Raw genomic sequence first — 13,145 nt, forward strand, 5'->3', positions numbered from 1 at the left:
TGCACCACTGTGCCTCACCGAGCTGCGAAGGATTGACATCGTGAATCAAGTCTGAAATGTTAGATTTCGTTCAAAAAATTCTTAATCTCACCAAAAATACGAAACGGTGCATTTGGCGTATAAGTATAACTATAAACAGGTTCACGCCATGTACGTCGTTTGAAAACGGCGGCGGCGGCCGGAAAATCATCGGCGGCGGCGTGCAGCACTGACAAAGGGGAAATGGACATGACACAAGGACGGATGACATAAAGGCGGATGACACTTTTCTTGACCATTGTTAATGGTCTGGCCTGGCGCGCGCTACTTCGAAGCACGTGCCATCGAGAATTACCTGAGGACCCCAGGCTTTAATGTTGGTAAATCATCTAATAGAGATTAGGCGGAATGACAGGCTGAGCGCGGCCCAGTAACATCGAGAAGAAAGCGGCGCGCGCTACTTCGAAGAAATTTAGATGAGTACAGAGTAACATCCGTCAACACTTTCCTAAAAAGGGTGGACACGAGGGCGGATCACATTCACATGATCTCAGATCTGGCTATAAATATAAACCATAAACTACCGCACTCGTTGTCATACGTTGTATGACCCGCCGCGCACGAGTGCGCGGCTCCCCCTGTATCGTAGAAACTCTACCATAGTGAAACGACCGTGGGGTCACAACGTGATACAACGCACTCGTAGTCGTGTCCTCTGGCTCTACCCCAGTGAATAATGAACATAATTAGTTTAATAATAATCGAATAAGACGAGAACTTAAGAACTAGCAAACTGGTTCTTTAAAAAATGTCCAAGGTTTTCTATTTTCTCCATAGAAATTTATGCCATTTTGGAATTTAAAATTCAGAAAAACTAATCTTTTACAAAGTTTTAGCCATATTGCATATGAACTGAATTCAATGTTCAGACCAAAATCCATGGCATTAAAATGGCATAACATGTCAATTTACTCAAAGGTTTTTCCATTAATTTCTCCATCAACATTTATGCAATTTTAGGTCATCCCCATCACTCCATAGCGGCCTTGTTAACCAAAATTACCTTTGATACCAACTATCAGGTCTTTAAAAATGAAACTCAAGTTTTACATCTTGTACATCCAGTGTACTTACACTATAATATTGTATGAATAATTTATCAATCATATTGAACAAAATATATAGGAGGGGGGGGGGGGGGGGGGGCGGGGGGTCTCAAATAGGAAACAAACATTTTGTAATACTGAATATAGGTGCGTATGCTTAATAAATAGTTATTGTTAGTACCTGGCCAAATCTTAAGGAACCCTAGGCCTAGCTAGGTCGCAGAGAGTAATATCTAATAGTTAATTTCCACTTTCCAGTATATCAATGGGAATAATCTTTTTGAGATTTTTTCTAACTCTAACTCTAAGTTAACTTATATTTCCTATAGACTTGACTTATTCATTTGGCTCTTAGAAAGTTAATAAAAGATTTATGAAATACATAAAATATTCACACAACAGTTTCCATCAACTTGAAATAGATTAATTTGAAACCACAAAAGTTAAAAAATATTCTTACATTTACTTCGCATGTGTCATAAACAAGAACTAATATTATTCAATCGAGATAAAATTTTCAATTATGGTTCAATCACGTATTATGCAAGCCAGCCTTGGGGGAGGGGTTTGGAAACGATTTATGATTTCTGTATACTGTATAGTAGCTTACATGGTGGGGGTCTAAGAATTTAAGAAGGTCAACATCTGGCTTACATAATATGTGAATGGTACCTCATCAACATCAGCTAAAGATTTGTAGCGCGATGCGTTACTGTGCCGCGCCGCGCACTCAATGAGGCTTCTCACAGCTAGATCGGCGAGATGCGCTACTGTGCCGCGCCGAGCTGCCATGAATTGACATCGTCAATTAACTAAAGATTAGAATCATATCCACAAAATCAATCACACCGACTAGAATAGACCGTCATATTTCATTAATACTAACAGTTTAACATAATTCTAAACGAAACAAGTTCATCTTTTAAGAACATTAGCCCTTTTAGCGTGACTAAACCTAGAGTTTTTTAAATGAAGGAAGTGAGATATTCTGTAAGTCAGCTAGTTTGGGCAGGTTAACGTTTGGAGCCATGCTCTTAGCAGCAGAGAGAGCTCGAGCTGGGGCCCCGCCCATTCCTGAAAGAGATTCCAAGTAGAGCAGAGTGAATATGGTAGCTAAGACATCGTGCTAGCTAGTTTTTTCGTAGTAGTCAGTAGTAGAAGTCAGTAAAGTATCAGTCCATTGTCGATGTAAAATTGCAAATTTGGACCCAGGTCTCTACGTCACATGAGTCAAATGTAGTGGTCAGTGCTCTTCAGTAGAGGTCAGTAGAGACAGAAATATAATCATTACCATCCTGATTTGCGGTAAAAAGATGTTAATGACAATGTCTTATTAATACGTACAAAATACAAAACGTCATCATTTACAAAAAGACAGTGCTCACAATAGTTGAAGCATTACATTGCCAATCGCTGCACTATAAGTGTAACGACAAATCGTTTTCATCATTTTAAAATCGAAAAGTGGTCAATATACATTCTACAGGCAAACAATGAGTTTCTATTGTACAAACAAACAAGCTACAATATATACAGGGTGAGTTGAAAATAGTGTGTGGAAAGTAAAAATCGATAATTTTTTTTATGAAGGAGCAAATTTTGAAAGGTGAATTGCTATCAGTTCATAAACTTTACATATTTCATTCTTGCCTCTCATTTGATTCTAACTCATAATTTGGTTGATTTTTGGCAGTTTTCCAAAAAATCTTAAATTCGTCCTAATGGGGTTCTCAAATCGTGTGCCCTGAAAATCGAGTCTAAAAATCTATATTCTCCTACATTTTTCAAGCAATCACCCTGAAACTTTCAGGATATGTTCTAGGGATCATTTAAAAGAGATGAGCCAGACAAAATTTTGAGATAGGCCTTTTAAAAATTTTTATTGGATTTTGAAAATCGTGGACCTCAAAAAATCATCAAAAAACGAGGTCCAAGATTTTCAAAATCGAATACAAATTTTTTAAAGGCCTATCTCAAAATTTTGTCTGGCTCATCTCTTCTAAATGATCCTTAGAACATATACTGAAAGTTTCAGGGTGATTGCTCAAAAAATGCAGGAGAAAATAGATTTTTAGACTCGATTTTCAGGGCACGCGATCAAAAATCGCTCGCGCAATACAATTACCACACACGCGCTGACCTTTGACCGGCAATAATTTCGGCTAGGAACGATATTTTTCCACGGCATCAAAAGCATCTGATAGATATTACTCCCCTCTATCAGAAACAACTAACTAAAAAGTCTATTTTGAGAAAATTTCCATGAAGACCCCCCTGCCCCCATAATACAGTCAAGTCGGCTATAGACAATTGTCTTACACGTTATCAATATGTCCTAGCTAATAAAGGACGATGGGTTGAGCAAATTATTAATTATTAAGTATTTTAATTGTATTATTATAAAAAGTATCTATTTTCATTACCTAAATATGCAAAAATTAAGTGGAAATTTCATTTGTCAAAAAAATTAGAGCCATTTACTTTCCACACACTATTTTCAACTCACCCTGTAGTCCAAAAGTTCTTATTTGACATCAATCGAAAAGTAATCGATTAAAAATCAATTACAATTTACAGACAAAATGTACAACATTTGACAATTACTCAGGCATAAATCACCAAACTTACTTGCACCCTGTTTAAAAATTCCTGCAGTTTGTTTTGGTGAATCTATCATTTAACAATTAAACTGACGTTGATTAAAAATAAATTATATCTGAATAAAGCATGCGCCCAGAAATGAAGCTCACAACTTTAAATTAAACATAATCGGACCTGCTTCCTGTTTCTCTATCCTCTGTTGGGCCTCAATGTGAGTTAGTATCTCAGTCTGATTAGTCTCTACAACCATTCCCCCCATTACTATCTCCTGGAATTAATTTTACATTTTACAACATGAGCTCCTAAAACTCATTCTATTTTTATCACTACTGGTGGTTAATGATTTACTGGTTTTGTAATCTTTGAGGATCTCATTAACACAATTCAAGATAGGCACGTTATTATGGAGATTGTCGCCATCAACTTATAAAATTATTATTTTATATCAATCCAGCTGAGAGCTCCGATAAGATGTACCTGCAATATATAGTGCACTTTGTCCATGTGGAAGATCAGATCCAACTCGCAGACATTCTCAAAACAACGGTCTAGTGTTTCCACAAATACCTGCAAGAAAAAACTGTTAAAAAGGTAAAATATATTAGTATCAAAAATTCGTCTAAAAGGTAAAAAGTATTCACGGTAAAAGGTAAAACGTAGTCGACAGTCGTGGTAGAAAGTGGAAAACCACATATTTTTTGTCGAAATCACAAAACTGTGGAAGTTTACTACATCATTAACCAAATTGCCAATTAGCTATTTAAATTCTAATAACCCACCTGAATGAGATCGAGTATTCCCAGTTCGCTCTCACTGCTATCCACACAGAACACAAAGTACAGAGTAGCGTAGTGTCGGTACACTAGCCGGAAATCGCTGCCCCCAATTAGGGTACCACCTACAGGGTTAATAACCATCAACCAAACAGTATTAGTTAATTAATTCACTTGTTTGTTAAATTTCAGTACTATCAACCAAATATAAGAATGCTACTGAGTGCGCGGACTGCTTTCAAAGGCGCATTTAAAGAATAAAGAATAAAGAATATAGTGTAAATATGAACCTACCCTCGAGAAAGTTACAGACTGAATCTTCTCTCTTAGACAAGAGAAGGAACGTTTCTCTTATTATCTGTTGCTGCATTTCTTCAGTGTAATATGTGAAAAACTTTGAGAGTCGAGGTTTCCCATGATTATTGAATATTAATGCTGCTTTTATCATAGCTAAGGCAATTATGGATCAGTACAGAATAGGCAGGGGTGGTCAGAAATATTCAATCAATATTCGTCAACCGACGTTGTAAGATAGATGTAATCAAAAGGTTAACCATCCTAACGAAAGTGGCGAAATTTAAAAGTTCAGGAACTTTAAATATTGACGGATATCTCAAAGTTACCAAGCAGAGTTTACACTTCATAATAAGCACGACACAAAATGTTATCATAGTAATAAATTACAGAATAAGTTAAACTTAAAGAATCTACATATAAAACCTGTAAATTTGTGTAAATATCAATAGATCATATAAATCAAAATTAGCTGTTTTCTCATGAAACTATGAACTAAATCACACAAAGCTCAAATATCAATCAAAATAAACAATGATGTGGGAACTGGGACGGCTGGAGGAGATGTTAGGATGGGTCCGGGGTTTGTTCCTTTAGTGCCTCTATCTGAGTGTGAAGATTTCCCACTTGTCTTTGTAATGATCTGGAAAATGTTGGTGTTGCAAGTGGCAGTTTGTTCTGGAAAATTCTCGAGACTTAATTTTAAAGTTGCATTCGTAAACTTAGATTTAAGAATTCATTTAGAGGAATTGCAAATTTCAAAAAGGGTTAATTAAAAACCTGATTTCAGCTCCTTGCTCCTCGATTATAAACACTGATTCTAACGAATCATTCTTAGTTTCAATAGCTCGTCCTCGATCCGTTCTGTATTCTTTTTTATCTGTCTCTCTTTTCGTTCTTCCTAAAGAAAAGATCACATGTTAATGAATAATGATTCATGGTAAACGAGGAATTAACTGTAATATTTACATATTACGTATTGAAGGGAGGAGGGGTTTCTAAATGATAACGTTAGTGAAATTTTAACACAATAGCTATCAGCTATGTGTAAATCTGATTACGGAGGGGGGAGGATTTAAGAAATTGGGCAAAAATTGATTACGTGATATGTGAAAGATGGGATGGCTTACTTTATTAGCACTTCTATTATATTCATAAAGAAGAATCGCACTCCCAAAAGCGTAGAGAAAGAACTCCGAGATGAATTCAGCTCCGTACTCCACCGCCAACTTCTCGTTTAGTTTGTATACCTGGACAATCGTAGATCAAAGAGATGACAATTTAAGTGAGAGGTACGCGTTTATTGGTTTTAAAACTAACTCGATGGTAAATCTATCTGAAGAGCCGGGAGATCTACCTTAGCGTTGGCAGCACCCATTAATCTAGTCTTGACTTTAACATCGACCCAATGTACACCTGTGAAATTACATTTGGTTAATCGCATTTGATATTATCATATGGTATAGTAGTCCGAAAATGATTCAGTACATTTTAACTCTATATATAATACATTTTAAAACTCTAATAATAAGTATAATTTATGACTAAAGTTACTAATTTATGACTGAACAACCGACCGGTTACCTTGAGCGACTGGCAGTATGACGTAGTTTTTTAAGATACTCGAGTTCTTGGCTCCATTTTTCAGACCCTTTGAGATAGGTTTAGCGACCTGTTTGACAGTTAGAATAGCTAACTTTCCGAGAGGTAGTGCAGGCATAGTGTCGCGAAGTAACAGGGTTTATAGAAGCTTGATAGAAGATTTATAGCATATTCGGCGTCTTTAGATCATCCACATATTTCAGACATGACTTTCTGCAGTAGTTAAATGTTATCTATGTTCAAAAATTAATAGATGTGGATTCTGTTGACTCATGACAGCAATTAACCAATTAACCAATTAACCAATTAACCGATCCAATCACAGAATAAAGTGTCAAACAATATGCCTCATCTCCCCACCAGAATCCACATCTATAATGCAATGTCCACATACACAATTACACATGGTGCTTCAGGTGTAAGTCGTCAGAAATATATGATCAAGTAAATATCGAAAACAGTATTTAATTTACATGATTTTCACTTTTCAGTTTCTATTTGAAATAAGCAATTAAACATATCTGCGTATAAATTAAGAATAGATAAAAGAAACCTAAAACTAGAACTAAATCACATCCTAGAGACAGTCTTTATACCCAACAAGTTGAAGCATTTCTCCATTACTCGGGCAGTTGCTTCACAAAGTAGCAATCTATCCATGTGGATTTTTATTATCTCTCCCGTCTCCCTGAAAGATAAGTTAATTAAATAAGTTCTAACTAATTAAATAACTAACTAATTAAAAAACTAACTAATTAAAAAACTAACTAACTAAAAATAACTAACTAAATAATTAATTAAATAAATAAATAAATAAATAAATAAATAAATAAATAAATAAATAAATAAATAAATAAATAAATAAATAAATAAATAAATAAATAAATAAATAAATAAATTAAATAACTAGGCTAACATTACCTGTCCTTTTGAATACAGTAACAGTTATCGTAGAAGTAAGTAAAGGCGGTAGATATTTCGTACAAGTAATTACACAAGGTATGCGGTTGTAACGTTCCTGTTATCTCTTCTATCACCTAAAAATGGCAGAAATGTTGTAGAAATACTAAAGAAAAGCATGTTTTATTGTAGCATTTTCTATTCAGCAATTTTTAGTTAATCTGTTTTTGGTTAATCTGTTTTCTCAAATTCTGTTGACAAAATTAAATGATGAATAATTTATATCTTCATGAAAAATACACAGTTTGTGTCACAAGTAATTGTACAAATTAAGCTAACCTCAGCGAAACGAAGGAGCATCTTAGCGAGCCTTAACTCTGCTTCGTGTTCTAAGTTGAGAGGATTCTCTTGTGCGTGTTTGAGAAGTTCTTCCCGCGACTTTCCCGCATTGCGTGCTATTGATCTGATCCTGGTCAGAGCGTACAGAAGGTACACTGCAGTCTTTCCTGAGACACCACAAATTCAATGAATTGGAACACAAATGTGTTATCAAATTCTAGGTTTAGCTTTTGATGGTTGTGATTGTAAAACTATAATACACCTGTCAAAGTCTATTTAAATTAACATTATATTACGTTTAAATCATATGATATACTTTTATTATATCATCAACAGCATATAAAATATACACATTATACATACCCTTATCATCAAGCATCTTATCAAAAGAGAACACATAATCGTTAGTTCTAGTGCAAGTAAGATCAGCGAACTTGATGCACCCATACGTGACAGCGTCTCTACAAGATATGATCTCCTCCTCGGATAACAAACCCGCACCGCCCTTCTCCTTCTTTATCTCTTCCTTTTCTCTTATCTTCTTATCTGCCCTCTGTAATCTGACCATAGAGAATATATTAATAAACAGATATAGTTCCAGATTCCAGAAGCGCATTGTTTGGGATAAAATTATACCTCTTAAATAAACGACCAAAGCATGTATCATTTTAAAACATATAATTTCATATCGTACCCTTCGTCAAGAAGATCTTTGAGTTTGACTGTATCTCCAGATCTAGTCTTAAACTTCTTCCTGTCTTCTCCCAACACTACACCGAATCCCACGTGACTTAACTTCTGTTCAGGTTTAATAAGTCCTATCTTTTTAGCTGAAGTAACGTTATTTTAGGGAAAACTAGCGTGAATGGAGACATTTAATTTGTTTAAGACGGTGCCAACAAATTTTATAATATAATCTTGATTCGGAGAAAAGCATGTTTTCCTAAATTTCCGGGAAAATGACATATATTGATAATAATGATAATAAATTCTTGCAAGAATCATCATTTTACTAGATCGAAATCCTAACATCAAATTTCCACGAAACTAAATTACCTGCAGAGAAAAGTAGCTTAAAGTGAAGTCCCTGACCACTGTCTACAACATAAATACCCCAGTCAGCCTCATTTGTTACCATTCTGTACTTAATTGCTGCGAGGTCAGAGGTGTCATAAGTGAAACCACCGTCACTTTTTACTATCATCATGGGTACTTCTTCTTCTTCCGTGAATATCAACTGAGGATGTGAATAATGAGTTGCTACTCCAAGGGTAAGTAACCAGCTTCGGAACATGAGTGTTGACAAAAAAGGAAGAAGGAAAACTCTCTATGCTCATTATTGTTAGACGCTCAGAGTACAGAGTACGTGCGTGCAGACTATGCGCGCGCGCAGTAATATTACTGTTAATACTGGTATATTTTGGGTGACATACAAAAATGACATTGCGCCTGACGTCTTCAGTAACCCAATAATGTGACCGGCAGAAGGACTTTCGACAAATCTGTTCCAAATGAAAAGTTCGAAAATAGAGTGTTTTAGTGAATAACTTAGAATATATTTTTGATTTTCTCAAGATCTGACAAATAGATTTTCTTTAAACTTTCCAGATAGTTACATGGCTATATGACGGATAATGTGTGAGAGTTTGGGAGAATTTTTATATGTTAAACTTGAGATATGACTTCAAACACAAGAAAATATCTCCAAATTGGCGGTTTCTAGCGGAATGCAGGCACATATTTCGAGATCCTACTGATAAATTTTCTTTAAACTTTCCAGATAGTTGTATAACTATGAGACGGATATTCTGTGCGATTTTGGGCAACCTTATATGTGCCAAACCTGAGATATGACTTCGAACACAAGAAAATATCTCCAAATTGGCGGTTTCTAGCGGAATGCAGGCACATATTTCGAGATCCTACTGATACATTTTCTTTAAACTTTCTAGATAGTTGTATGGCTATGAGACGGATAATCTGTGTGATTTTGGTCGAGTTTCTATGTGCCGAACTTGAGATATGACTTCAAACACAAGAAAATATCTCCGAATTGGCGGTTTTTAGCGGAACAAAGGCATATATTTGGAGATCTAAATGATAGAATTTTTTAAAACTTTCCAGATAGTTACATGGCTATAGGAGGAGGAGGAGGAGGAGGAGGACTGAGGAGGGGGAGGAGGACTGAACATACCAAACTGTGTGCCCCAATCTCCCAGGTGATTTACCCTCTGTAATTAGATAATTAATTAAGTGATTGATTGAAAGCTCGACGGTGCCAGGCGGTTCTAATGACAATTAAAACATATAAATTAATATAATAAAGGGAAATAATTATCCCTCTGTTTCAGGGCACTGCACATTCTTGTTTAGTATGATTCTCACTCCAACACTTCATTAGCCTAGCAAGCTGAAGAGACAACAAAATTACAAACGAATGCAATTTGTGTGTGGCGTGAACTGATGAAGTGATGACAAAGTGATTAGATTATTGAAATCAACGAATTAGTGAGGAGATGAATATCAGACTATTTCCAATCTGAACGAGAGATACAAATCTAAACTCACATGAACGTCATGCCCAACAAACTCTAGCAGTCTACACACAGTATCACCTATAATAGTGGACCGCAAATGACCGACGTGCATTTCTTTAGCAATGTTGGGTGAGGAGAAGTCAACAAATACTTTCTCCAGCTTCTTGCAGGGCGGAGGCTTGATACCGTTTACTAGCAGGTCTTGTATTTGGGAACTAACGAAACTGAAATATCCAGGATTAGTTGTCGGGGAATACACATGATCGGGGGCGCTTTACAAACATTTTTAATTTTACTCGCTGAACTGTATTCGCTGAAGGCTAGAATGAATCTTCATGTAATGGGGTTTTATCGCCAAATCGTATTAAAATGCAAAAATTTTATTATTTATTTATTAATGAATCGAGGCGATCGTTTTGCGATTATCATAAGAAGAATCGCAGCGTTCAGTATGGCAATATCACAGTCTATTTCTATAGTGTCACTCAACTCACTTTGGTTTCAAGTAAAGGTTTAGGAACCCGGGTCCTGTAACTTCTATCTTCTCCAAACACGAAACATTCTCAAAGTTTTGAGACAAATTGTTTGCGATCTGGAAAAATATTGAAATTATGGAACATTGTCTAAGCTTATTGCCCAAAATTACACAGTAACAGAGCTTTTCAAAGAAAGCTTTGATAAACACCAAAATCATCAGAAGTACTTAAAAAGAGTGTTGGAGTTTTTTGAAGAGGAGCTTTTCTGCCGTCCCCTGACCGAAATTTCCGCGGTTTTGAGCGAAAATTTTGATCAGTTTGTGACCAATCTGTGAGGTCGGGTGTTGAGAGTGACACAAGTCGCCATATGCTAGACTATCTCTTTAGGATTGGATTTCTGGCCCATTTTACCCATCTCTTTGGCGATTAAAAAAGAGCAGCTGCATTGGTAATCCCCATTCTTACCTTTCGTATTATTCGGCCCAACCTCTATCTGCAACAGAAACGGAAATTTAATAAATAAATACTGGTGAGATTTTACAAAATGTAACAAATTAGTCGACATAACGATTTTAGGTAAAGTGTTGTTTTCCTTACCTTAGCAGAAACACCAGGGTACAATTTGGACACGACAGTTCCTATCTTCTCACTAAAGAATGTTGGGAATGCTATCATCCTCTTACTCTTTTCCTTTTCTATAGCTTGTTGTAGGTGAGATATCTGGACAGGGGGAATAATGAATATGTTAGATCGGATACAATAATAAATCGTAATCTGGGTGTTAACTTATCATAACTTAATATCGTTGTCCTGAATCTAAGATCGGATATGTCAGTGTTATCTCAAATCAGATAAAAGGGTTATCAAGGTGACCTGTTTTTTAGTTATACCTGATATTTGAGCTTATTGTTTTGAGTTTCGAGCTTGGAAATTTCAGGATCGATCTTCACAGATTGTTCCAAATCCTCTATCTCACGACGGAGTTTCAGTATTTCCTTTTCCACACTCTCCGTACTGAAATAAAACACCTGTTGACTGAGCGATTGAAACAAACTATTAAAATTATAATCGGTTTTCTATGGGATTATAATTCAATTTGATTATGCAATTTATAAGATTTACGCGTGATTTCGTAGTTCTGATTAATTAATTTAACTTACTGTGCCAACATTTTAGCCTGCATGTTGTAAGAGGCTAGATGCGGGATGAAATAGCTAGATCGCTTCACAAGTCTGGCGAGAATGATTCACCCTTCTATTAAGAATTAAAACAATATTATACTGGAACATGTAACAAGTTTGAGAGTTATTCATTACTTTTTGTATGATCAAGTAAACGCCAAACGGAAATGACTTTGCTATGTACCATGACTGGAATTTTTCAATTGGAGATTAAGATGAAATCGATTGTAACAGGAAAAAATTTCGTTTTCAAAAATATCAATAACAATTATAACTATAAGTAAAACAGTCTTTTTACACACATAACAATACTTACTTGTTTCAGGAAATTACAAATACAAAATTCAATAAATATAAAAAATAAGCGAATTCGGAATGTAACACGCATGATAACAAATCTATGATAAAGAGAGAACTTATTTAATGTAAATCATTTTAATTTGAACTTGAATTAGAATAAACTTTAACTCTAAATATTTACAAAAACTGCTGTATTTCACTTTTTAGTTATTTGAAACTGCTTAAAATCTTTAGAAATGTAATTGAATTTCATTGGTTAGAATTATGGCTGTAAATATTTTCAATAATGCACACACTAAGCTTCAGCAATTTCCCCCCCCCCCCCCCCCAGGTGATCGGGTATTACATTTGTCAGCATGAAAAACAGCAATAACCCACTAAGATCATCATCAACTATGAAAACTGCAACACAAATCACTGCTATTGACATTAATAATTGACTACAGTCCGATCGATGAACGGTGTCTTTGCCAAAATCACCCAATATTTGATGCTGCCTCAAATAGACCATTTCAAGAATTGATGAGGCACCGTCTACTTTGAGTGATGGACTGTTTGGCTATGATTAGTGGATGGTTTCTTTCAAATAAGTTCTGGACAAAATAGAGCAAAATGTCGATTATGTCAAGGGGCAGTAAGAAGTTCAGGTCATAATTTACTGTCTGCAATATTTCTAACTCTGCCATGATCACATCCCTTTTGGTGATACGTCGCTGTCTGTTGCCATTGATATGATTCAAGTGATTCATAATGCTGCGTTGAGGGATTGCTTTGTAATGACTTGACATTTTGCTAGATATCTGGATACAAACTAAAATGTAAAGAGTGCTTTTAGAGCAATAAGCGAGCATCTTTTCCTTCTGTTGAAAACTGTTGCACATATCTCTTGGTAAATCCTTGGAATAGTTCAACAGCAAAGAAACTGGCCTCTGGTGCAAGTTTAAATGATTCACAAAAATAGAACATAACCTCTGGTAGCCTTTTATCAAGAACAAATTGACAATTTTTATTTGACACCTTGCTGTTCTTCGAACATATTGTTTCAAACACGTCATCA

The 13,145-nt window shown here is 35.5% G+C and overlaps 3 protein-coding genes across 4 annotated transcripts; all 3 read right to left on the reverse strand.

Moving 5' to 3' along the window:
- Positions 1-1,087: 1,087 nt before the first annotated feature.
- On the reverse strand, positions 1,088-4,907 carry LOC134817792 (AP-3 complex subunit sigma-1-like). Of its 2 annotated transcripts, XM_063827118.1 has the most exons (6): positions 4,754-4,907; positions 4,466-4,584; positions 4,164-4,253; positions 3,861-3,954; positions 3,714-3,734; positions 1,179-2,159 (listed from the first exon to the last, which is right to left on the reverse strand). In XM_063827118.1, the coding sequence occupies exons 1-6, from the start codon at positions 4,905-4,907 to the stop codon at positions 2,041-2,043; spliced, it is 597 nt and encodes a 198-aa protein (XP_063683188.1). In that variant the 3' UTR covers positions 1,179-2,040. The 2 variants fall into 2 exon arrangements, with proteins under 2 accessions (XP_063683189.1, XP_063683188.1); XM_063827119.1 differs by lacking the exon at positions 3,714-3,734 and having other exon boundaries at positions 1,088-2,159.
- A 195-nt stretch (positions 4,908-5,102) lies between these two features.
- On the reverse strand, positions 5,103-6,570 carry LOC134818527 (optic atrophy 3 protein homolog). Its single transcript, XM_063828138.1, has 5 exons — positions 6,338-6,570; positions 6,111-6,169; positions 5,884-6,003; positions 5,534-5,654; positions 5,103-5,396 (listed from the first exon to the last, which is right to left on the reverse strand). Exons 1-4 carry the CDS (start codon positions 6,471-6,473, stop codon positions 5,574-5,576), a joined length of 396 nt encoding a protein of 131 aa, XP_063684208.1. The 5' UTR covers positions 6,474-6,570; the 3' UTR covers positions 5,103-5,396; positions 5,534-5,573.
- Positions 6,571-6,881: 311 nt separating this feature from the next.
- LOC134818150 (arginine--tRNA ligase, cytoplasmic-like) lies at positions 6,882-11,857 on the reverse strand. The gene is made up of 13 exons (XM_063827583.1): positions 11,768-11,857; positions 11,498-11,621; positions 11,205-11,327; positions 10,985-11,100; positions 10,626-10,721; positions 10,163-10,355; positions 9,727-9,825; positions 8,651-8,831; positions 8,289-8,424; positions 7,958-8,154; positions 7,595-7,761; positions 7,277-7,392; positions 6,882-7,043 (listed from the first exon to the last, which is right to left on the reverse strand). Exons 1-13 carry the CDS (start codon positions 11,788-11,790, stop codon positions 6,926-6,928), a joined length of 1,689 nt encoding a protein of 562 aa, XP_063683653.1. The 5' UTR covers positions 11,791-11,857; the 3' UTR covers positions 6,882-6,925.
- Positions 11,858-13,145: the final 1,288 nt, after the last annotated feature.

The sequence above is a fragment of the Bolinopsis microptera genome, chromosome 7, assembly GCF_026151205.1.
Source record: "Bolinopsis microptera isolate Bmic1 chromosome 7, MBARI_Bmic_1.0, whole genome shotgun sequence".
Taxonomy (NCBI): Eukaryota; Metazoa; Ctenophora; class Tentaculata; order Lobata; family Bolinopsidae; genus Bolinopsis; species Bolinopsis microptera.

Coding starts and splice junctions, on each gene's coding strand:
- LOC134817792 (XM_063827118.1), bottom strand. CDS start 4,907: ATGATAAAAGCAGCATTAATATTCAATAATCATGGGAAACCTCGACTC. Junction 4,585..4,753: donor AGTCTGTAACTTTCTCGAGG/GTAGGTTCATAT, acceptor TTAACCCTGTAG/GTGGTACCCTAATTGGGGGC. Junction 3,955..4,163: donor AAGTGCACTATATATTGCAG/GTACATCTTATC, acceptor AATTAATTCCAG/GAGATAGTAATGGGGGGAAT.
- LOC134818150 (XM_063827583.1), bottom strand. CDS start 11,790: ATGCAGGCTAAAATGTTGGCACA. Junction 8,832..9,726: donor CCTCCTCCTCCTATAGCCAT/GTAACTATCTGG, acceptor TCACATCCTCAG/TTGATATTCACGGAAGAAGA. Junction 7,044..7,276: donor TACTGTATTCAAAAGGACAG/GTAATGTTAGCC, acceptor CTTATCTTTCAG/GGAGACGGGAGAGATAATAA.
- LOC134818527 (XM_063828138.1), bottom strand. CDS start 6,473: ATGCCTGCACTACCTCTCGGAAAGTTAGCTATTCTAACTGTCAAACAG. Junction 6,170..6,337: donor CATACTGCCAGTCGCTCAAG/GTAACCGGTCGG, acceptor GTAATTTCACAG/GTGTACATTGGGTCGATGTT. Junction 6,004..6,110: donor TGGGTGCTGCCAACGCTAAG/GTAGATCTCCCG, acceptor ACGATTGTCCAG/GTATACAAACTAAACGAGAA.